General features: G+C 38.9%; 1 protein-coding gene across 1 annotated transcript in view; it reads right to left on the bottom strand.

Annotated features, from left to right (window-relative positions):
* Positions 1 to 14,976: 14,976 nt before the first annotated feature.
* AFF2 (ALF transcription elongation factor 2) overlaps positions 14,977 to 26,160 on the bottom strand; it is a 640,196-nt gene continuing 629,012 nt past the window's right edge. Inside the window, exons 19-20 of the mRNA XM_054587889.1 lie at positions 20,439 to 20,629; positions 14,977 to 15,098 (exon numbers count right to left, since the gene is read on the bottom strand). Coding sequence (XP_054443864.1) covers positions 14,977 to 15,098; positions 20,439 to 20,629 — 313 coding nt within the window. The remainder of the gene's footprint in view (positions 15,099 to 20,438; positions 20,630 to 26,160) is intronic.

Below are 26,160 nucleotides of genomic sequence, written 5' to 3'. Positions count from 1 at the left end.
ACTGCCCGCCAGCCACCCAGGTCACCCACTGTATGATTCGGTGATGTCTTTGTACAACACCTATTATTCCATCCTGATGGCTGCCCTTTCAGTCATGGCCCCACTCACAGACCTTGATGAGGATGGGGAGGAGAAGGGCTCCTCAGATTACTCGTGTGCACTCTGTGAGCAATTCAAGGACAGTACAGGCCCCTAAGCCCCCAAGTGACAGAAAACAGTCACCACTTTGTACCCACAAATCCATTTTCAGCTTCAATGAAGAAAAGCACAACTCCATGGAACTAAATTAACAATGAGAATTGTGAGTCCATGTTCTCGTGTTTCCATGCTACACACAACTCATCAGACAAGCCCTAGGAGGCTATAAATCCTGGCCTGAGACAGGCTTTGCCCCCAGTTTAAGGTTACACTATAAGGCAGAGATTTTCAACAGGTGTGCTACAAGAATTTTTAAAATTTGCAATAACTGCCCTGGCTGGTGTGGCTCAGTGGATTGAGTGCCAGCCTGTGAAACAAAGGGTCACTGGTTTGATTCCTAGTCAGGGCACATGCCTGGGATGTGGGCCAGGTCCCCATTTGGGGGCATGCTAGAGGCAACCATATATTGATGTTTCTCTCTTTCTCCCTCCCTTCCTCTCTCTCTAGAAATAACTAAATAAAATAGTTTTAAGAAATAAAATAAAATAAAGTATACAATACCTGACTATTTAGTCAGGGGCACTGAGGTCTTTTCCCTTAGACTGTCACATAAAAAAAAAAAAATAACAACAGCCAATACAACAATAGCAATCTGATGTGAATGAATCAAAATTATGCCTATATTTGTAAGATTGGAAAAATATATATTTCTTAGCATTCCTCAGAATTACAGTAATTAGTCATGTGCCATGAGATGAAAAATGTTGAAAATCATTGCTCTAAGGCATATCTTAACTCATACGGGGTTACAACTTCCACTTCAAATTTGGGTTAATAATTATTTTGTGGATGATTATTTCTGTTGGTAACAGATTCCAGATGGATTTTAAGAATATTCAGGGATCCAAGAAGGATGATATGGGGTTATCATATGAGCTCCCATGTTCAAATGTCTGCTGGGTTTTGAATGACTTTTGATGTGCTGCCACATACAGGCTATGGGCCCAGAAATTCAGCCATATACAAAGATATAGTCCACACTGCCAGGCACAGTGTGGGGTGGGGTGCGTTACAAGATATAGCTCTAGCTGGAGAAGCTTTGGCTTAAAAAATGATTCTTAAGCTTGACTGCAGATAGGGATCACCTGGAGATCTTTAGAAACTCCCCACTTGATGGTTTGGGGATGGGAGGGTTTGTGAATAGTCCTCAAATCAACTAGATCAGAATTTCTGGTGGTGGGCCCCAGATACTGGTAACACATTAATCTCAGCCAAATTTAAAGTACTCTGTGTGTGAGGGTGGGAGATGAGCTCAGCTCTAATTCTATAGCTGGGGCAAAAGCCACCTACCAAGCTTCTGAAGTGTGGGGATTGGGGAAGAAGCCATTAGGGTAGGAGCTGGATCTGAGTGACAATGGGGTCCCTGGGGTATTGGGCCACACCATGGGGGAACTAGCTCTTTCCCAGTGAGGGTTTTGCTTAGGATGTATTTGGTGGCTATTATAAAACTTGTTCAGTTAGCTGAAGCCAAGACGTGGCCAGTTTAGGGAGTGTTTATGGTGCTTAGGGGCTGCCAGGAGGAGACCCTTAATGGAGCCTGCCACTACTCCATGTCAGTTGATCTTTCAGGGCCCTTTTTCTCTGCCTGGGTCTAGTGAATCTGAGTGATTTGGGGGCTGACTGAAGAAAATAAGGTGGCACTAAGCAGCTGATGGGGAGTCACTGGGCCAGACAGCTCTGAAAGATAACAGCGACTTAGGGTCCTTAAAATCCCAGGGTTTACATTATATTTAGCTATCAGATGTTGGGCAATGTTTCATAGAGCATGTAAAGCAGACTGCCTCTATGTAAAAAATCTACTTATTTGGATTCTAATTAAAACAAATAGCTGTGTAAATTTTTGAGGCTTTTTGCCAATGGGTTTTGAGCTAATCAGTCCTGGCCTGCTGTGGAGAAGTGAACAGCACAGGGGCCAATGCACAGAGCCCATCATTTACCATGTCTATAACATTCAGAGACCCACAGGAAGCTTTCCTCTCAGCTTAGTCTGGAGTTTTTTAGTTCTTCAAGTGCTGTACCCCAACTATGTCTTGCAGGGGAATCTTTCCAAATGAACCTCTGTGAGGGAAGATTTCTGACTGTTCCCTTGGTTATGCTGTGACCTCAGAATTGGAAAATCTGGCAGAATCTCAGATCTCCACCATCATTCTCTGCTTAGGTTCAGTCCTACTGAAGATAATGTTTCCAGAGGTGCAGCCCTCCTTTTGAGTTTTCCCTCACAGATCTAGCCTGCTGCAAGGCCTGTTTTACTTGGGAAATGACAATAAATTCAAGTGAATTCTGGTTTGAACTAACTGTAAAATTCCTGGAAAGTTAAATAAAAGCCTGAAAGGAAATACCTTTTCTGGAGAAGACTATGCTGAGCTTGGATTCCTGTGGGATGCTTTCTGTAGAGCAGTAGAAGCATCATTATCTCTGGTTCTTTCTTTACTCTTTAAATATTTCTCCCACTATCCCCAGGAAGGTGAGCAGGATGGAGAGTAACCGGGAGTACTTTCTATAATTAATCATGGAGAGATTCCTCCTGGTTCTATATTAGAATCAGTAAAGGTGAATTAAATGCCAGAGACCCAGACACAGACACAGGCCTATGGAATCAGAATCTCTGGGAGTGAGACCTGGCATTTGCATTTCTAACAGCCCCTCTGGCATTTCCCCAAGATGGAGATTAATAGATCTAGAAACACAGGGCTTGAATGCCATTTCCTGAATTCCACTCTCCTCCTGAACTCACACACTAGGTCTTGTGACCATCAGCGCCAAGAGACCCCAAGCTCACAATGTGATCAGCACATAACTAATCATAGTTGCAAAAGTCCCTGAAAATGCATGTCAGATTCAAATGACTATACCTGAAACTTATGGGCAAAATCCCCATTAACAAATATCACAGCTACAGGATTTACAATTTTATATCCTTTTCCAAAAAAATAAAATAAAAGAAGGATGGGGACAAAATAGAACACCCAAGTCCAAAATGAGTCTCCTGCAGAAACTTACAAAGCTAAACAGGTTCTCTGTTTAAAGCATGAGGCTCAGTGCAGTCCTAGGCCACTCTGCTGTACACTCTGCTACTGCCTACCCAATTGTGGCATATCCCCTACAAGCAAGATAACCTGGGAGTTGCTCTCAGAGGAGGGACACTATTGGCACTGATAATGGTAATGTGTCAGAGAAAATTATTTGGGGCAACATACTCCTTACAGTTGCCAAGAAGGGATGTAGGATAAGAAACACGAGTCTTTTTAACATCTTGCTTGTCTCTGGGAAACAAGGAACAGGTTAATATCAACTCCATTTGTTAGAGAAAGGAATTGGGGTGCAGAAAGTTTAAATGACTTAAAGAAGTCGGGCAGCAAGAGCCTGCTCTAAAATCCTTCCTCAAAGTCCAGGGCACTTGCTCCACTGGCATGCTCTGCTTCCTTACTGAACTGGTAGCCACATGGCAGAGACAAGAATTTAAGCCCCATTGGGCCTGCCTTCCCAGTGAACTGATTTAAAACTCTGCCAATACAAGGCAAGCTCATTACCCCAGCCAGAGTGTCCAGCTGGGTTGAGGCGATGGTGTAGTCTCTTCTGCTTGCTGCTTCCAAGCACAAGGGGTCCTACCTCAGCAAACCTTTCCTGAGTTGCTGACTCCACTTGGGTCCTGCTCTTAGCCTTAATGGAAAGAGGTGTTTCTGGAAGACTAGCCCAATGCCTTTCCTTGAGTGTCTTCTGGAAGTACCAAGAGGACATCCCTTCCTGAGGGCTCAGGTGCCTTCTTTACTTTTGTTTCTAAAAATAAAATGATGCTATAGCAGCAATAGCATTATGTATAATAGTGACAAGCAATAGAGGGAAGTGGTTAAAATCAAACTGTCCAAACCCTGGCTGTGTGTCCTTGGGCAAGCTGCTTAACCTCTCTGTGTCCTTGTTTTATCATCTATAGAGCAGAGATATAATAGTACCTATTTCATAGGGCCATACATATGTAATTATATAAATTAATTGAAGAGAAAATGCTAGAACAGTGGCTGCCACACAGTGCTGCATACACTGATCAATTAGCATAATACTACCACTCTAATTTTTTAAAATGTCAATTTGCATATTTCCTCTCAGTTACTTTCTGCACACATGAATACTTTTACCTAGGCATGATCATAATTTATGGCACCTGGTTTTCAAGAGAAGTAGAACACAACTTGGTTTTTTGAGAACAAATTTATAATCCATTTAGCTTGATTTACTTCATTACCGCATAAGAAAAATGTTCATATTTACAGATATTATAGGCTTAAAATTTTGGAAAGGATTTGGAACTTTTTGTGACATCATTACAACCACCAGTTTCAACCACTTTTAGCTACATCAGTGTTCATATTTGGACTATGATCATACGGTATCAAAATATCTGGCGAAGCCCAATGTAGTTCATTTGTTGACATAAAATTCAGCTAAGCTGATTGTTAATGTATTCATTTATGAGTGTTCTGTGCTATATAGTGTCTTAGCACTGTGAAATTTCACTTCACATGGCCAGAGACTGCATTCCATATAAATGAATATTCTAGATATTTGACACTTCCTCTTTCACTGTCTGGGAAATGTTTAACACTTTGAAGGAAATAGTTCAACAATATATGGCATGCTTTTCTGCCTTAGTAAAAAATGATATACTTAAGAAAACTTAACCTTTTCCTAATGGCTTGAAGTCATTGTTGTGGCCTAAATCTATTGCTTAGACTGTCTTCCCAGCCCAGTGGCTACATGCTCCTGCAGTAAATGGCCACAGTTGGCTGTGCATTTAAGTTTTCAGTCTAGTTTTATTATTTCATCTGTTCTCTCTACAACTACTTACAGTTATTACTTTATATTTTGCAGGGTTTTTTTGTGTTGTGTACTAGGAATCCTGATAACTAAACATTTGATGATTTTCTCTTAAATGAGCTTTGAACGGTGATCCAAGGGTCTCTATTACAAAGTGAATTGGCTTTGTGAGAGTTATTTACTTTATGGCCCTCAGTTTTAAAGCTGTTGAGGTAAGTGGGATCACTGACTACATATTATAATACAAAACAGGCATTAACAAGTTAATTATGGCCACAAAGTCTGTAAGCAGAATAACCTACATGTCTAAAATGAGATTTTCATAAAAATTTTATTTTACATTTGTAAATAATTTAATGCATAGGCAGTATAGTTAATGCCTCTATTAGAGAAACCAAAGCACTGGCTCAGCCAATATTATTTTTAGAGATACATCATATTGGAAAACAACAAAACTTCATCAAAATGTTTATACAGAGTTACTGTACTGAGAACAAAGCACCAAGAAAATGCTTGTGTGCCACATATTTGAAATGCAAGCAACACAGGCAGATAGTTTTACACATATAAAGCACATGAAACTAGTTTTTAGGAACCAGATATCATTTCATTCATTGCTTGATGTTAGAAGAGTTACCTTGGTCTATACAGAAAATCTGAACTTCCTGAAATTCTGATTAAATGAATTTGCTTGTGACAGCTGGTGAATCTGCAATGGGTAAGAATATTGGAAATCTGCATACTTCAAAAAAGTAGTTCAAGAGACTAACTGGATTATAATAAAACAAATTCACTTTATGAATTATCATATTTTTAAAGCCACTGGAGTATCATCAGTGTGGAAAAGGGTCTTCCTAACTGAGGTCAGGGCCTCAGGAAGTTTTCTTTTCAAGAAGTAGGCCAAGCTATTTCTGATGGTTCTGCTTCTTTACAGATGCGGAGGGAGTCCAGGCCAGGAAAGTGACCCCAGGGATTTGAGTTGCAGCACAGAGAAAATTCACTCCAACTCTGAGGGCTCAACTCAGCTCATTTGTTGTAGCTGATGTGGCTTTCATCTTCCCTCCCTTATATTTTGATCTACAGTTTTCTCTTAGAAACTGAGATGGATTTGAACAGGGCCTCTTCCTTTGCAAAGGTCAGTGGAATCTATATGATTGAACCATAATATTATGGCAAAAGCTTCTGAGAAAAAATGAGTTTTCATTCTAAGCACTGCAGTCATATGAGATCTGACCAGAAACTATCCAGCCATGTAATATTAAAAATAGAGACATTTATTGAAAAAAGATACAAGAAACTTTGTACATAGAACAATGATACCTCAGTCTCCTTCAAAGTAGGTATTACACTTTACACAGTTCTCCCAATCACCATCAGCTTCCCTGTCATGTTTTCCCGAACCTGATCGGTGACCTGAAATCTCTTTCTTTTCAAAGGTGACTTTAGTTTTGGGAAAAGCTAGAAGTCCCAGGGCACCAAGTATGAGCTGTACGGGGCATGAATCACCTGGGTGACATGATGGTTCACCAAAAAACTCTGCACGAGACGTGATGTATGAGTGGCAGTGTTGCTGTGATGAAACTGCTAATGATGAGTTGCCCATAGCAGCGGCCTTCTGAATCATTCCAATAGTTTCTGCAGAGGAATGGTCAAGCTTAACACAAAATTTGATGCAGATTCATTGTTATACTTGCTTAGCCATTTTGAATATGATGACCATACAGTATACACGCTCACTCAATGGCATCTACCACCCCCACTGACTAGTACAGTGAAGTCATCATTGTTCATGCATGTGCATTCTAGTCCACGCTCCTCGGCTTCAAGGTTATATTGATGTTGTGCAAACCTCTCCTGTTACAGTAACAATGGCCGGACTTTTTCCAGACAGTACTTTAGTCATGGCTTCCTGTAACTATAAAATAACACATTTCAGGAAGGGAAAGCCAGAATCCCATGAAAGACGGCAAGCCAGACATGTTACACATGTGCAGACGCACATACACACAATGTGTTCTATTTGTACAGTTATGGCTTGCCACAATGTTCCAGAGACATATCATTGGTGAGAACCCCCCACTCAAAGCATATGATGACATTTAAATTCCCATTTGTATCCAGGTTACTCAATAAGTGTTTTCCATGACACAAGTGTAAAAAGTGTCTGTTTAAAATATGAATGAAAATGTCTTCTTTTTTCAAGAACAACAGAGATTTACAGAGTCACATCTTCATGTATAACATGTTGGGAACTATCTTTCTTGTTCTTATATACAAGCTAATGGGAACTTTTGGAAATACTTTACATAAGCTCATAAGACATGAATGTGCCTCTTGGATACCAAGCAAGAACATGCACTGTAGACCAGGCAGAAGAAAGCTCTGACAAGTCTCAGGGTATTTTTCAAGTCTCAGTCATGTGATTAACTGAAAAAAATAGATGAAGTCATTTGTTAAACTGCATTAGGTCTCAGAGGATATTATAAATAGTCCCTGCTGCAAAAACTACATCTGTACTTAGCATTTACCAGCATGGGGCATAAAAGGGTTCAATGAACATGGTGTTTTATTTTTTGAAAACCCATCAACATTTGCTTAGATTCAGTTATCACTTCTAACCTGTAGTAGACTCGTCTAATGCAGATTAACCAAAGATTCCAGATCTCAATATTTTAATGAGGGAAAGAGGGAGGGAGGTGAGTGGGTGGGGGGGAGAGAGAGAGAGAGAGAGAGAGAGAGAGAGAGAGAGAGAGAAGTAACAAGAATAACCTTAGCCATAGCCACAACCACCACAACCACAGAAAAAGAAAGAAAACCAGTCTCTTCTTTGAAGGACCTAAAGGAGTGCTGTTTTTCAACTAACCAAGTGTGCCAAGGGGAAGAATTTTAGGTATCTTACAATCCCAGGTAGCCTTATGAGAATGTTATCTCTACTGAACTCACTTTTGAGGTATTAATTTTATTCAAAGGCAATACTACATCAAACAATCTTCAGGAGCACTCTGATGAAAATAGGAATACGAACAACAATTTGTAAACTAAATAAATGTTAGGGATTTCATCTCAGACATTTCTCCTTTTAAAATATCCAGAGAGTGGAATCATCCAAGAAGAAAACTAAGTGACAAATTGTCTTGAGATAGAATCAATTTCATTTGTAATATTTGAGGGTGAATATGAATGATTAGTGAGAATGGTTTTGAAATAGCAAATTACTGGATGATTATGAACGCATTTCTAGCTCTCTATAAGCATTCAAACTGACCTTGGATTCTAGGGGGAATCCAAGTCCCTAGATGAGTATAATGTGAATTAAACCATCTGCAGATGTTACCATTTCCTAATCAGGATAAGCAGTGCAGGAATACCACGGGAGGATTGAATACCTCCCCAAAAATTTTTATTGTGCTGGCCACAAAAAGAACTGCAGGGGCAAAACAAAGGCCAAGAAGAAAGTATAAGACATGGATCTCTTCCAGGGCTAACAATCAACTGCAGACATAGGCTTGGACGTAACAAAGAAATGTTAAGAAAAATATTTTAGGGTAAGTTCTTCAAGCTTTCCAGGTGTAAACTTATTAGCTACAAAAGATGCACAGGGTTAGGAGAACAGGTCCTTTGAGACTTTCTATTCTACTCTCAGTATGATTTATGATGGAGAGGTCTAATATAAAAGATGTGTATGTATGCCTTTAATGTCTTTAATGAAAACTTCATTCTCCTAGAAAAATATATTTAATTTTATGTTTTCTTATTAGTGACCTTTGTTTTCTTTATATTGGGTAGAAAAGAGATTATTTTGATTTGGATGATTATTTCTGAATATTTATCATGAACTAGATACAGGAGATTCTGGTTTGAATTCAGAATCAGAGCTAGAGCAGTAAGTACTTTTAACTAAAAGTGCATATTAAATGAAAAACTTCAATACCAATAAATAATGTAAAAACCTTCTGAACAACATCAGTGAGATGAGGAGAATTACTGAGTTTCTATATTATGAGAAAACAACCCAATACATTTTGGACTGTGCTATTCTCCATAGAAGCATTCATGTTCCCTAACTACACAAAGGCTACCAATTAGAAGGAGAAGTAGTAAATAGTGTATCCAATTTAGATTTACATATTAGAAATACCACTTGGATGTTTGTTTTAACATTATAACAATAACACTCACCTATGCTTATTTTAAACCACCCATGAGTGTTTTCTAAGTACTTATCTCACTTCCATTTAACCTTCAGAATGCTGAGATGGTCAAACTACCCCTACAGATCCACCTATGTTTTGGGCTCAAGATGGCTTCATTCTTTTCAGCTCTCTCCTGCTAAAAACTCATGTGTCTAGGGCCTCATCATAAATTATATACATGTGCAGAGGTTTGATTCATTTTTGAAAATAATAGTTTGTTATCAAAGTGTATGTGTATGCATGTGTGTGAATGTGTATTTGTGTGCACATCCATATTAACATAAAGGTGAAATTCAAGCCCTCATTGACTGACTTCATTCAGTAGTGTGTTAGAGTTGGCAGGCTCAATCTCCTAACTTTGCATGCATCTCTTCCCAACTCCGTATTCAGTGACATCATAGTTAGCAGCTTGAAAACATCCATTGTGGAAGTACTTACACCACAGGAATTGGCAAATGCCACAGATCAAGTGTTTTACCTTCTCAGAGAACTGATTATTAAACATTTTACCAATATACCACTGGTTACATGCCAGGCTGACCAAAGGAGAAGCTTGCTCTTGATCTGGGAAACATGGAACCAGCTCAGTCTCTTTGGGAGATTCTCCAGTACTCCCTCCTGCCCAGGAGCTCCTCTTCCATTAATTTCTCAAGTACTGCAGAGCCACAAAAGGGCTTGAGCATCTGGGATGCATTTGGCTACCCATTGTCACTTCACTGGGCTCTACTCTCCAAGACACTTCTATATGATAGCCACATGAGAGATGTAGGCCAAAATCAAATAAGTAAAGATTCACAATTCTTATTAAGCTCTGTATATGGCAGTTGGCTTCCTGCTGCAGAAGCTAGAGAACAATGAAGCCCTCAGTAGGAGCAAACTATCCCCAGCAGAAAGCATCCACTGGGGTATTCTTCAGAAGGTTGCCCACAGCTGGTTTTCATGCTGCTGCTGCAAGTGATGACAGGCAATGTGTTTACCACTGCAGCATCCTGCCAGAGACCTGGTATCAGGTAGGTTTCCTTAGCTTCCCACTTCCCTCCTCAAAGTTTGGTATAAATCAAAGAGCCAACAAAATTGAAGTCACTGGCAAAGTAATTTGAAATTTTGAATAATTTTTATTAAACACCATTAATCTACACTGCACAATTAATGAAACAGCAAAGCTCTGATCTCTTAGAAGAAATATGATTGATCATGTATCAGAAAAGCAGTTCAGTGTCCCCTAACCCAATGTCATCCTGATGAATGATTAATTAATACCTCATGTCAGAAGCAAAAAGGGGCAAGAACTGCAGCCTGGACTAGAAGAGCTTCCCTACCCTTCACCTCCCACCCCCAGCCCCCCTACCCTCCCTACAATGCAATTTTATTTGAGTCAATCATTTATAAAGGCATATGTGATGCTCTTGTTAAAGAGGGCTTCTAAATTTGTAAGGAGGAGAATGGAAATGGAATTAATACTTTTTCTTTCCAAGAAAATATCAGATGGTGGAATTAATGTCTGAGATCAGCCTATCCAATTCATCCCCTGCCAGGGCAAATGCTGATTATAAATACACAGATGCCATTTCTGTTGTTGGCATTTGCTAACACCAAAGAGAAAAGGAATCAGAGTTTAACTATGGGAATAAGGCTGTGCAAGTAGAAACGAGAAATGACTACTACAACAAAGAACAATTAGAGGAGGAAGAAGGGGGGGAGAAAGAGGAGGAAGGGAGAAGGAGAAAGAAAGAGGAAAAAGAAGAAATAGAAGGAGAAAGAAGGAGAAAAAGTAAGAAGAGGAAGAAGGAGGAGGGGGGAGAAGAAGGAGGAGGAGGAGGGGGAGATGGGGAAGAGGAAGGAAAAGAGGGAGAAAGAAAGAGGAAGAAGAAGAAATAGAAGAAGGAGGAGAAAGAAGGAGGAAAAAGAAGAGGAAAAAGAAGAAGAAGGAGAGAGAGGAGAAGGAGTTTAGTCTGCCAGTCACATTACAGAACAGTGGCAAGTGGCCCAATATTTTTTCCCCACTGAAATGAATTTGGGGATAATGAATTGACCCATTCATTTTATATTGTGTAGCTATATTATCTTACCACACACTTTCTCAATGGGTATAGTGATGCTTCTCTAGGCAAGCAGTTCATTTAGTTATTGAGTACTCCTACCCAGTGATCCAGTTTGCTTCTCCCACCTGCCAACTCATGCAGGGGAATTTTATCATGTCAGCTGAGAATTACATGAGGTCCTCACCCTCATGGCTAAATTGATTTTGCCTTCAAAAATGCTTTCCAACTTCATACTCCAACTTCAACCTCCAGGATGCAAATTTAAATAACACACAGTTCTAATTAGATACCTTTGGGAAAGATATGATAGGACAAGTATCTTTTCAATGCAGACCCAACACAATGTATTTAATGATGTAATGTCCGAATGAAAATCCATCCATTTGAAAACTCAACAAAACACATTTTAGCAAATGGTTCCTAATTTAGTAACTTGGTTATTGACTGAATATTTGAGTCTCTTTATGACATTATATGGAAAAAGGCATCCCAACCTCAAGTCTTTAAAAAGTAGGCAGCAGCTAATCTGCTTTTCAAATGCATCATTCAAATACAAAACTACTAGTATTTTCTCAATGAGATTATTAAATAACTAAGAATATACAGGCTGGCTAACAACATGCTTATGGCTAATTCTACCCTGATGACCACACTGGCATACCCTTTTGAAATTAATCCTATATACCAAACTCAGTAATGTGACAAAACCACTAAAAAATCCAAAGTCAATTAAACATACAAAACCAAGACAACATCATAATACAAACTTGTAAAAATCTTTGTTGTTGGAGCTTGGGTGACAAATGAAGGCATAGTGGTGGCCTTATTGGGTCACTTTGCAAGGCTGATATCCTTCTGTGTTCCTCAATTGGAGCTGCTCATTGTTCTGCCTTTTACCTAGCCTCTATGTGCTTATTAAAATGTGTCTCACCAAGCCTCCATCCAGGTCTCGAGGCAGGATCTCTCACTGCAATCCACATGTCTTATGTCCTTCCCACAAACTGGTACACTGAAGATATCTACTTGACAAACTATGTAAATCCCCCAAATAGCTCCATACCTACGACACGCATCACTGTTTATAATGTGATGAATAGAATGCCTAGAAAACAGCAACAATCCTTAATCATGAAACCGAAAGATATCTCATCTTCAGGGACAGGAAGGCAATTCATTTTCTATGTTTAACTGGTTTTTAAGATGTTTTACAAATGGGTATACTAAATAACCTGGTGGTGATCCTGAGCTCAACTGTCAGATTTGATAATTGTGCTACTGATGTGGCACACACTACACCCAGCCACCAGAGGTGTCATCAGGTAGCGGGATTCTCTGCTACCTCCCTGTTGTATGCAAAGTAGATATAGCAACTCACTGAAATGAGCTACAAGACTTTCATCCATGAGGCAATATGTTTGTTTCCCTAGGAAACTGCCCCTAGCATTTGAATATGTAGTTTATGGAGGTTTAATTTCAAGAACCTGTTCCTAAATCCATGATGGTCTAGGAATGTGGTCTAGATTGAACTTGTAAGTCAGTCCAGTGGGCTTCATTATACAGGGTGGAACAAAAGTAGGTTTGGTTATGAGTGTGTGAAACACAGAGTTTATTCTTATATTATTACTTATTTATTATTTTCCATACGAACAACTGTAAACTTACTTTTGCCCGACCATATAGTAATAGTCAGGCACTCTACCTGGTAAGCCATTAAAAACAGAGAACTGGAGATACTGCAAAGCCATAAGCTTAATTATATGTGACACTCACTTTGGGCTTGGAGTCTTTCATATTATTATTTTTCTCATTTAGGAGACTCAGAAAAGATTTTCTTAGATTCATCTATGTGTGTGTCTGTATGTGTGAGTGTTGTTGAAACTGAAAATGTAAAGCTCAACAACATTGGGAGCATACAAAGTTCTGGTTTCAGCTGTTAGGACACTCCCAGCAATGATTTTAACAATGTGGCCTCAGCCATTGGAGTAAATTGTCACAACTTTATTATACAACAAAGGACCTTAAACTCAAAACTGACGAGAGCAGAGCTCAAATCTGGCTTTTTGCAACTGGGTAGATATCTAACCTTGACAATAAGAGTGCAGAGTGATCCCTTGCTGTTCCAATAAAAAACTTGCATGACTTGCTTTAAAAATCATACAAGTTTGTATCTTTCATGTACATGTAGCTGTTATTTAGCTTGTCATGATTCAGAGAACAGAATTCAATAATGCAGCAGATTAAAGGATACATGAAATTATATACCAGCAGGTAATTATAAAGAACTAATGTATAGATAGTGTTCATTACATGTGGGAAATTTGTCCGGGGAGCTAGAATACCAAAGATGATATTTACATTGTAATGTTGAGGGACATAAAATGAATGTACAGAGTCATAAGGGGTGGGGATAGTTGCAGCTGATCTGGAAATGTCCAAATTAGGTGAACTGTTCCTAAACTTCAGGGTTATTTGACGCATTGTCTCAAGACAAATTTTTGTTAAAAGGTTAACTACTACTTAAAAAATTTGGACTCTTCTTTGGAATTTAAATGGGAATGATTCATACTAATAGAGACTTAAATAAAATCAATGATTGTATTTCAGACAAAAGCTAAAGAGCCCCCCAAAAAGAAAAGAAAGGAAATAGAATAGAAAGAAGAAAAAGGTAACCCTGTAAAATAGAACATGTGGATACTAATTGGGAAAGTCCATATTTTAAAGCCATTAGGAAGCAAACTATATATTATTACTTCTATGTAGTGATAACTTGACTTTTGTTACCAGAGATTTGAGCAAAATGCAAACAAACAAAAAAAAATCCTTTCAGTTATGAACCCATGTACTAACTGCAAAAGAGGAAGAGGTATGAATTCATGGATGTTTTCCAGACCTCCTATCTCTCATTTCTAAAACTGGAGTGTGGCATTTTGGTTACTAGGGCATGCACCCACTGAACTGCCCCTTAAGAGGATTTACACTTCAAATCATGGAGTTCAAAAATATTTATGTAGCTGATGCCTTAAAATTGTTGAAGTAAATGTTGCCACTCCTCATCATTAAAATATTAAAAATCAGGAATCAGGTAAGGGGATGCTAACAAAAATGTCCTCTGGTTGTGTGCCACAGTTTTGTTTTAAGAATGGCATTGCTATGCTTATTTATTTTCTTAATGCTCTTGATTTTATAAGGTTGCTACAACATCTAACTAGTGGATTTTGACAGTGAAAATTGTCGTCTGAATATTGAGTCTGTGGGAACCACAAAAGTTAAACAATGGATTCAACATATGTTCTTCTCTGCACATAAGAATACAGTTTGGAAAATGGCTACTGCTGAAAATTTGAATATTTACAGGTACTTTGTGTCTACATTCATATATATAGTTTCATTTCTCAGGAACCTGTTATGATCACAAGTATTTTTCATTCTTTGTTTTTGGTTGTGTGGACTTAAAACAATACTATAGGGATTGTGCCATTGCATCCAGCAGAAAAGGCTGGTGGAATCTAAGACATGTATACAAAATACTAAAAAATGACTAAGCAATAAAACATACACTGTTCTCAAGTTGTAGTATCCACTTACAATAATTTCTGTTTTTTTACAGGTATCAAGAGAAACGTAAAAACAAACATAAAGAGAACTTTCTCAAATGAGTGGAGTTCCACCAGATAGGTACTCTGGTAGAGGTAGAATGATGGACAGTAATGCTGGAGATGGGGGAGCACCCACTACAACAAATGGGCATCGATGCGCAGCCAACACAGTCCCTGGCGAACGTAGCGGACAAGATTGGTCATGCTGCTATGCTGGGTCAAAGGCCCCATCAATGTGTCCAGATCACCAAAGAATTCTGAAAATCAGAGGAGATCTTGGTTAGGCCTTTAAGTGCATCTTGAAAACATGCACCAGATTGCTTAAGCTGACTTCATGCAACACAACCATGCGGACATTGGAAAAGTTATTCATTGTTCATTTATTCAATGAAAATTTATAGAGTATCTACTAAGGGACAAAAACACCATATGTATATCAAGCACTATTATTTTAATCTTCAGTTAGATCCAAAATCCTGCAGCATAAATATTTGTGTTATTGTGATTGATAAAACCCATATTCATTTAAATCTACTAATTCATAGTAAGATTTTTCAAATAACAATATATTTTCTCAAAGAGTTTCTAAAAGTATATTACAATCCTGTGGAGGTTTGCTAGATACAGAGACACAAATATATACATACACGCATATATATACACATATATGTCACACTATGTATATATTATACATAAAAATATATTTGCCTGTATATTTATGTTTATATAATAAAGATATATATATTTACACACACATTTAAAATATATACATAAATGTGTATATAAAATAAAATGTGCTTATATATTGTATATTATTTATTGAATTTATATTCTTATGTACTATAAATTTATATCTAGAAAAGTATCCTTATACACAAAATGGTAGAGTCATGGTCTATATATCAAGCTGTTTGTCATTCTATCTGCTATTGAATTTAAAATATTCTCTTCTCTTTTTGTCTAAATGAATCGAGTTTACCAAAATTCCTTGGCATGATGCAGACATAGTCAGTGATCCTGGACAGCAATTATAGCCATTAGCATCTGAGGCTAAATAAACATCTAGGAGACATCTTATTTGGTAAGGCTTATTGCCAATTCCTTCAGGGAAGGAAAATGACCTGCAATTATGTTACATAACAACTTCCCCTCACCCGCAGGCATGGATGGTAAGAATCCCCAGCTGATTCTCCTCCTGGTGACTTGGAGAAGGAAACACTGAGGCCACCTATTAACCAATGTAACCAGACTATTAGATTTCCTGCTTTGGGGTGGGGATGAGAGATGTGAAAAAGACTATATAATGTCTGGAAACTACCTCAGTGTCCCCTTTCCTTGTCTGAATTGACCTGTTTATCACTGTGTTGATTTTGGTTATGAGAAGGGTCTCTGCTGTCTCCTTTGTTAGCTTCCCATAGAAGAGGCAGCTTCAGCCATGAGGGAATCATACCTGTACTGGTTGGGGGTGAGGTATCTGAGGGAAGGCTGGAGACTACCTTAAAGTGGTCAAGATGCTCTCTTGCTTTTTTGGAAAGCAATTCCCATGCATGGGTTTCATGGACTTGATTATCCGGCAGATGGTATTTCACTAAACAATGCCTTTATTCCTCATGTTATGCATAATTTATGGGTTCCTTCTCTAGGTATAAACTTCATTTAATTATGTGATGCTTTTTAACCTGTACTATGCAATGAAAGTAATTTCTGCTGATAAAGCAATAAATTATTTTTGGCATCTAAGCTATCAAAACTTTCATATGTAATACAATACGGGAAATGTTTAAGGACCTAGTCATTGTTATTTTTTTTGAATATATATTTTATTGATTATGCTATTACAGTTGTCCCATTTTTTTCCTCCCCCTTATTCCCCACCACCCTGCACCGCCCCTTCCCCCTGAATTCCCCCACTTAGTTCATGTCCATGGATCGTACAAATAACTTCTTTGGCTTCTCCATTTCCTATACTATTCTTAACCTCTCCTTGGCTATTTTTTAATTTTTTTTATTTTCTTTCTTTCTTTCTTTCTTTCTTTCTTTCTTTCTTTCTTTCTTTCTTTCTTTCTTTCTTTCTTTCTTTTTAAATACATTTGTCTATTGAAGTAGTGACTGGATGTCGAGTTAAGAATGCCACAGCAGTCTTTTTGTAGAATGCCCATTGGAAACCTTGGCTCACATGCAGCTCACATGCATTCAACAAAAACTAGGAGGCAGAGACAAAGGACCTAGTCATTGTTGAATGAATGTGAGCTGCATGTGAGCCAAGGTTTCCAATGGGCATTCTACAAAAAGACTGCTGTGGCATTCTTAACTCGACATCCAGTCACTACTTCAATAACTGCTATAAGTAAGCAGCTGGGGAGGTAGGGTACAGTGTTTTTATATCAAAGACCAGAGAGCAACATCAGCCCCATTGGTCCATTTTAACATTAGAATCTTCTGCAATAAGTCATCTGTAGCTGCATAGGTGGGTAGGCACAGGCCAGAAATGGAGACCTCCCACTGAGAGAGCCAACCTCATCCACCTTTACTACATGACTGAGTGGAAAAATATGGAAGTACACAGTTGTCTCTAGTAGGACACAGAGTATCAAGCAAAGAGAAGTGCCTCAGTTTCCTCATCTCTGTGTGGACAAGACAGATGTGGGAAAAATTTCCAACTCTAAGCAGTTCAGAAATGACAACTGTGTAAAACTCAAGGCTGCAAAGAAAAGATTCCAAACTAAGATCTCTCTCCAGTCCACTGAAAAGTAAAAACCTAATGACAACATTAATTAGTAGGCTATACTTTCTTTCTGCTGGTAGAGTGACAAAGTTGTTTTCATTCATATTAGGCATAAAATTGAACAATTCCTTGATAAATTTGTGCTAAGGACAAGATTGGTACCATTTCACTGGAACACCAGCATAATCACTACATTGCTCCTAAAAAGTTCTGCAGTTAATTTAAAAGAAATTTATTTAACAGAATTTGAAGATGGATGCAATTATGAACAAAGTCCATACATATTAAACTGCCCTCCAGTTACCAATACAAAATAAGATGGTGTTGGGGGCAGACAAGCTAGCCAAGTTTTAAGATGCTTTGTGCCTTAACTTGTGATTCTAGAACACTTGGATAGACCTGATTGTCTCGACCAGTTGTCTTTGGATTTCCAGAAGCCTAGAAAAGTAGACCAGTTAAGAATTGCCCTCTATTGCCCTGGTTGGCGTGGCTCAGTGAATTGAGTGCCAGCCTATGAACCAAAGGGTTGGTTCGATTCCTAGTCAGGGCACATGCCTGTGTTGCATGGACGTGACCCCAGTGGGGGGCACATGAAAGGCAACCACACATTAATGTTTCTCTCCCTCTCTTTCTCCCTCCTTTCCCCTTTCTTTAAAAATAAAATAAAATCTTAAAAATGTGTATATATATATATATATATATGTGTGTGTGTGTGTATATATATATATGTGTGTGTGTGTGTGTGTTATACATATACACACACATATATATGTGTTTATAAAAGAATTTCCTACTATTCAGGTCTCTGAGGATCCATAATTAATGTTTATCTATAGATGGGCTGTGTAGTGTATTGGTTAAGAGTTCAGATTCTGGAGTTGGACAGTTCTAGGTTCAATTTCTGCTCCCAACATTAAGAGCTGTGAAATTATGGGTGAGTTTTTTAACCTCAATCATCCTCAGTTTCTTCATCTATGACATGGGGAATAAAAGAGACAACAAATGATAAAGTAAATAGTGCAGTTGCTAGCATATAAAAATTACTGCACAAACACATGTAAGCAATATTTGCAAATAGCCCCAGAAGTAAGTATAAATTTATATCTGAGTTGAGGTTCAAATTCTCAAATTGTGAAATATGCTTTGATAGCCATAGAATCTCTGAGTTACATAGATATATGGTGTGGGGCAAAAGTAGGTATACAATTGTGAGTACATGAAACAGTATATCCTTGTATTATCATTTATTAATTATTGTATTATTTTCCTATGAACAGGGGTAAACCTACTTTTGCCCCACCCTGTCTAATACTATGGAGTAAGGAAGGAGAATAAATATTCACAGTATTTCTACCTTGTATCTGATATTTTATGCTGTTTGCTTTACACATATTATTTCATTTAACTCATTTTTATCATTCTTCTGGGTATTTTATTCATCATCATATTATTATTATTATTATATCTATTATAGAGATGGAAGCTATGAAGTAGTGCACAGATTTAAGTAACTTGCCTGAGGTTACCCAGCCAGCACACGAACCAGGCAGGATTTAAACATAAATGATCAGACTTCAAAATCTGCAACGTTCCTACTCCACTGGGACTTTTTCCCACATAGTCAGCAATGCAGTAGTAAAGGCGCAGTACAGAGGAGGGGTGGGAAGTCTGTGCCTCATTCCATAATCAGACACTGGAGAGAACCACCCCAGGGCCTAGAGTAGCAGCTTTTCAAACAAAAGGGAAGCAAGGCAGAACCTTGGGGCCAGAGTAGAAAGGAAAGGAGAGCTACCTGGGTTGTGAGGATTCTTGGGCTTGGGAGAAGAATTGGGCCAGGAAGCCCAGTAAACCCTTTATATTTGAACCCATGAGAACTTCCATTTGCATTTAGGTGACCTGAAGCCACAGCCTGAATCCAGGAAATCCCTATCACTCATTGTTGGGGATCTAGTAGCACCCGAGCCCACTCTAAGCAACTTGCACCACCTCATATCCCAGGAGCAGGCACTGGACCATGTAGAATGCTGATGATACTTCCCTCTTCCTGACCAAACAATTCCACTACAGATTTCTGGTCAACTCTCTGCAGTCTGAATCAAAAGGTCCACATCTGTCCCCACCTTGACTGGCATGAAGCTGTCAGTGGTTCCTGGGCCAGAGTCAGCTGATTCAAATGAATGGCCAAAGCAAAAATGCTGTTTATTTTTACTTCCCACCTTCACTAGGATAGCAAGGCTTCATTGTGAACCTATGTGACAGCTAGGGTCATAGGTGGCAGCTTAAGTCACCAAAGACCACTGACTCACTCTCTAGTAAAGTATGATCTTCTCTGCATTAGTTTTGTAGCAAACCTCATGTGTTACCCTTATCCTTCATCTCAGCTGTCAGTGTGTTAAAAATAGTAGCTGAGTTTTGGCCCTTGCTTCTGAATTCAAGCCATATTATCATGCACTCACTGGAGCTTCTGGTTATAATGAAGGTAGAGGCCTTAGTTCAGCCTTACCTCTCAAAAAAAAAATAAAGTTGACAACAGAAGCCAACAGAATATCAATGAACTTCAAATGATTCTCCTTTTCTTTGCCTCTATTTTTATGTTGTTTCTATCTTTACCATTGAGTGAAAATCATAAAAAGTCATTTGCCAACACCTCACAATTCAGATTAGTTTAAGCTTCAAAAGAGACAAATCCTAGGCTTTCTTTGCTTCCTCAGGAAAAAAAAATGGTCAATGTGTCAGCCCAGAGTTAACACCCCCTTCTCTCATCTAAGCCCTGGAAATCAGAGACACAAAGATAAGGCCACCAGGAAAAGTCAAGTCCTTCAAAGCACAGTTGATTCCACCATGGTCTGTGAACAATGGATATAGTTCATACCTTTGTTCTCTCTTGTCAGTTTGTCAGCCATGTCCCAGTGCTCGTAGCCCCGTAACACGTTGCTAGTGATGTTGACATGACTGGCAGCCATATGGTGAATGCGCTGGGGGATGGTGACTGGGCCATTGTTACAGTTCCCCATTGTATTGATGGGAGAGATGTTGTTGAGAGACATTGGGGATGAAGGGTTCCTGGGGAATGGGAAGAGACAGGTCTTGTTAGGCTGGTTGGAAAGAGTGACCGTGGGCTCTAGATCTCCCTCATGACACTGGGACCTCATGATAACACCATTTTCCACAGTATGGTTTAGCATGGTGAACAAATATGAAGCCCAAGTGGAGTGGGGCTTGTTCCCACATTCCACTGACTCTTATCAAATGATATCCTTATAGCTTTTGCCAACACAGTAAGTTTCTTCAGGGGCTCCAGTATAGAGAGAGATTATTATCTTCCCATTCCTGTTTCATCTGACCAACCACACAGGGCTACAATGCCAAAACTAGCCATGCTTATCCACTTCTAATGTTAAACAGTGAAGTCACACTACCTTTGATAACCATTGCTGACTCCATGTGCATTGCTACATTCTTTTAACATATCAGAAAGAGCTGGTAAATCTTTCCCTGACATTAATTCTACCAAAATAAATATATTGAAAGAAATATGTGTGTGTGTGTGTGTGTGTGTGTGTGTGTGTGTGTGTGTACGTGTGTATCCAAGTATTGTGATTTTTCCGAGAGAGGAACAGCTCAGAACTATTATAAGTTTTATACCTGCTGTCAGAATGGCTATTTGCATTTAGAAAATATTTAGTGTGCAATATTGGTCTATTATCAAAGTGTTTTGTGGAAATGACAATAACAGTTTGCTCCAAATACAGTCACCACAATGAGCAAAGTGTATTTCTTAAAACCCCTCAAAGAGCAGTATTAGGGAAGGTGGAAAAAGTAAGATTCTAAAGATCTCATTAGGATTCTTTAAAACACGCTATACAGGAATGTCTGTTAATTACTGACTATTCACCTGCGCAGTGGTTAATACAGAAAAGATTTTGGCATTCATACTTTAGGCAGTACAAATGTTTGAAGATAGATTTTTGTTTAATTTTTTAATGTCAGCAACAAGAGTTGCCTGCTGGCTACATATAACATGGAGGGCCTGATGTTAGCTTGGCCTGCTGCAGACTTCCCTGGAGATAGTCTCAAAGGTATATGTGGCTTCCTGTGCCCATGAGTAAAGTCTGTATGTACCCTTGGCCTCCTTATACTTTTTTTATTCAGACTGTGAACCACTTCCCAGACAAATGTAGCATGTTATTATGATTGAACATTTTAAAGGGGAAGTTAAACAAATGGGAGAAAGCTGTGTTCGGAACTCCCAAAGTCTGCATGTTTGAAGGAACTCCCTCTTCATTTCTCTGAACACCCCTCACACACCATCAAGGAACCCTGTCTCATTCTTTCTCCTCTTTACCAGCCACTACTGCTGGCAACTCTAGATTTCCAGGGTGACTGTTTTCCTCAGAGTCAACTATGTTCATAGAGCAGATGTGCACTGAGAGAAGCAGCTTAAACAGAGGATCTGGGTAAATGGCATTCACAAGGTACCAAAATTCCAAAGTGGTGCTGAACTCAATTTAGAAGCAATTCCAATACTTGCCTTAAGACTCATGCAGGCTGAGCTTATAGCCAGGTGAGGAATTCAGTCCATTTCTGCAAATAAAGTACAACATATCTTCTGGTATGAGGGGGAAAGTGGATCCTCACTTGCTCTACACTTATCTGGTGTAAAAGGATGTGAAGGTTTTACTGTTCTATTTTTAATTTCTGAGAAGTTTTGATAGTTCTTGATAGAAAGATTTATTCTCAAGGCAGGAGTAGGGTGGGGAGAGGTCTAAGCTAAGGGATCTAGGCACAAAAGAGTCAGCTAATGACACAGACACAAAAAAAGCAGATGCTGGATTTTTTTTTTTATCATGGCAGGTTGCAAATGCTATTTTTTAGCCTTTTCCCCTAGTGTTGGTCATTAACTCTTACATGTCAAGTTATGGCAAGAGAGGGATATATCCTCATTTGTAATGTCTAGAGAAAACTGCAAAATGGTCAGGTGTCACAAATATTGAAAGGGGACCACGTGTCCTTGGAAAGAAGTACTGGAATCCCAGAAGACCTGAATTCTAGTCCTAGCTCTATCTTAAATTGCTGTGTGCTCCTGAGAATGTCTCCTCCCCTCGCAGGATCTTCTGTCCACTGGAGGAAAAGGTTGGACTCAATGCTTCCCAATCATGTATAGAAATACAAGAGGAAACAAATCACCTCTGTTGACCTCATGCATCTTGAAAAGGCCTTTTTAGTTCATAAACTTTGAAGTGTTATTGAGGGACATTCTTTGTCTTCCACTTCCTACTTACTTTCTTTGAAGTAAGGAGTAGTGAAGTCAAGGAGATTTAGGGCACGGATTTGCTTTTTCATTACTGATCTCACAAGAGGCTCCATGAGCTGATCTTGTCATGAGCATGTCTGCACACAATACTGTAGTAATAAAATGAAAAAACGATAACCTGTCTAGGAAATTATAGCTCTGATTAAAAGAGGGCTGATGCACCACTCATCTCAGTGTGACTTCAACTCTAACTTGGCTCTCCCCATTGCTTGGCATTCCTCATCTTGTTTTCTTTCTGTGGGTCTATTTGAAGATCTTGCCTTTTTCATCACATGTGCATGGTCCATGCAAATGAGCATGCTCAAAAAATCACATTTCCCCTCACCTCCACCACTAGCATCATGACCCAACCCACCATACTTTCTCACCTCTCAGTCAAAATTACCCTCTTGTTGTTCTTTGGACTAAGTAGGCATGTCTCCATTTTGAAGGTGGTTGCTGTCTCTGTGCTTGAATTCACTTCCGTCAGGTATCTGCAGGGCTGGCTCTCTTATCATCTTCCTCTAGCATCCCTATTCAAAATAGTCCTACTGCTCCCTGCCCCATGCCAAGCAGTCCTTTCTAACTCCCTTCATTGTTTCTATTTTCTCTTTGACATTTATCATCATTTAGCACACTGCATTTTTTTTTTTACTGTCTTTCTCTTCCAACAGGATGTGGCTTTGACAAAGGCGAGAATTTTTGTCTATTTATATTTATCCAGTGCTATGTAGATAAATGCCTGATGCACATGCTATGCACTTAATGAATACCAGTTAAGTAAATGAACAACTTGCTTTCCAGCTATCCCTCTATTCCTTATTTAGTATCCACTACATATTAGGTGCTGTGAGGAGGGTAGAAGGATACATAATAACACAAGGATAAAAAAAATGTAAAGGGTCTGGCAAGTGTCTCATGCATAGTAGGCACACAACATTTGGTCAATAAAAGAATAAAGAACTCCTCATTGAAAAGACCTAATAGTCTAATAGAGAGCAGACTCCATTAATTTCTAGCAATCTATGGTAAAAGACCAAGAGCTGTGGGGGTTCCAGGGCTGGGATAGCTTATATTTTCCAACTCAAAAAGGTAACAATGACAACAAAAACCATGGCAGTGGTATCAGCCACCATTTCTTAAAGCTAACTGTGTGCCAAACATGGTGATATGGGCTTTACTAATAGTATCTCTAAGTTTCGGGGTACTCTGTGGGTGAGTTTCTGCCGCCACTGTTTCATAGACAAAAGGGAATAGAGAAGTTGAGCTCTTTTATGAGGGCCATACTGCAAATCAGTTGAAGAGCCAAAATGTGAAAGAAGGTCTGTTTTGAATGATGGTGGTCAGAGGGTAGGGAGATTGAAAGACTGCATGAAAAAGGTGAAGGGATTAAGAAGTAAAAATTGGTAGTTACAAAACAGTCACATGGATGTAAAGTACAAAATAGGGAATATAGTCAATAATATTGTAATAATTATAGGGTGCCAGGTAGGTACTGGAAATATAAGGTGGAACACTTTGTAAAGTATATGATTGTCTAACCACCATGCTGAACACCTGAAACAAATAAAATAGTATTTGTATGTAAACTGTAATTGGAAAATTAAAAAAAAAAAAAGAACAGGTCTGTTTTTCTCCAAAGTCCACTTTCCTTCCATTCCATCATATTACCTAAAAGTCTTACCCTTTACTGTACTAAAGATTTCATTTGACAGGCTATCCACATCTATTTTCACCCTTGTGTCCACATTGGCTTATTTCCACTACTCTCCCCAAGCTCACAGGTATTGCATTTATGTTCACACAGGCACTCTCCTCCCAAATTTCACTGAATGTCAATGTTTCCTCCAGTGAGCACCAAACCCCTCACATTCCTTTTACTGGCCAATGTATCAAACAAGTGGACATATCCCTTCTCTTGTAAACCTTTTAATGCAGTGCCCACATCCACCTGTGTACTGAAACAGTGCCTCCAATGGCCTCCTGATTTCACAGTTCTATAGCCATCCTAGCCCTCTTTATTTTCCTTCTGTCTGTGTCACATTTGAAATTGTTGCTCAGCTCTTTAAACTGTCCACAACATGGCTTCCATGATTCTGGATCAAGAGTTGGAAAATCTGGACCACTACCTATTTCTGCGTGGCCTGTGAGCTACAAATAATTAGAAAAGGTGAACATTTTCAATTGATATGATGAGAGGGAACACTAACTTTGAACTTCAATTAAGTAAAGTGTTATTTCAAAAAAAAAAACAAAAACAAAAAAAACCTCTTATTCCTATCCTCAGGTGACTTGTATTGTAAAAGTTGTAATTAATTGTTATTATATTTTGAATTTTATCAGTAAATATTTGCAGAAATTTATTTTATCTCTAATATTCTCTCCATATAATAACCTCAGTTTTGCCTCTTCACTGGCAAATCCCAAAATATGTAACACTTGGTGCTATCCAGAATGTTGGCAGACCCTTGCTCTATACCAAGCAGGTTTTTCCTTACCTTCCAACTGCTTTTTTGCTCTTTCTTCCCCTACAGCTCTCAAGGTCAGGAGTGCTGCTTCTGGAAAGTGGTGTGAGGGGCCCTGTGTGGGGCCAGCAATGCTCAATCACTGGGGAAAACCGACTATAAAGTCTTTGCTTTCAGACAAGAATTCCTCTTTAAACAGAGAGGCCTGACCTCTCTCTTGGGCTTCCACAGAGCTTTATTCAAACCTGTCACCTCCCCCCACTCTACAGCGTACTTCTGGAGTTCAGGAATCATATTGAACTCAGCTGTGTCCTCAGCCCCTCATAAGGAAATGCTCCTGAAGTGAAAGCTGAATAAATAATATGTAACTTCTGGGTGATTGTTTTGAGTTGCCTCACTCATTACCTTTATGACCTACCAAAGGGAGCAGGCTTTCTTAAGACAGGAGCTACTTTAAAAAATCATTTCAGGAGGCTTTTAATGTGACTCTACAACCTTAGGATATCTTTTACTCCTTTAATTTCAGACTGTGTGTGTGTGTGTGTGTGTGTGTGTGTGTGTGTGTGTGTGTGTGTATCTGTCTGGAAAGCATCCAGCTATGAACTATGAAAAATAAAGACATGTGATGAAGAAGATACAAGATAAAGAGACATTGTATATAGGACAATGACTCCTCAGTCCCCTTCAAAGTAGGCACCTTGGGATCTCACACATTTCTTCCCATCACCATCAGCTGCCCTGTCATATTTTCCTGAATCTTATTGACAGTCTGAAATCTCTTCCCTTTCAAAGGTGATTTTAGTATTGGGAAAAGCCTGAAGTTTCAAGGTGCCAAA

The sequence above is a fragment of the Pteronotus mesoamericanus genome, unplaced genomic scaffold (genome assembly GCF_021234165.1).
Source record: "Pteronotus mesoamericanus isolate MK-2021 breed Mesoamerican mustached bat unplaced genomic scaffold, CSHL_Meso_final scaffold_12, whole genome shotgun sequence".
NCBI classification, from domain to species: Eukaryota; Metazoa; Chordata; class Mammalia; order Chiroptera; family Mormoopidae; genus Pteronotus; species Pteronotus mesoamericanus.
This window is presented reverse-complemented; position numbering and strand designations above follow the sequence as displayed.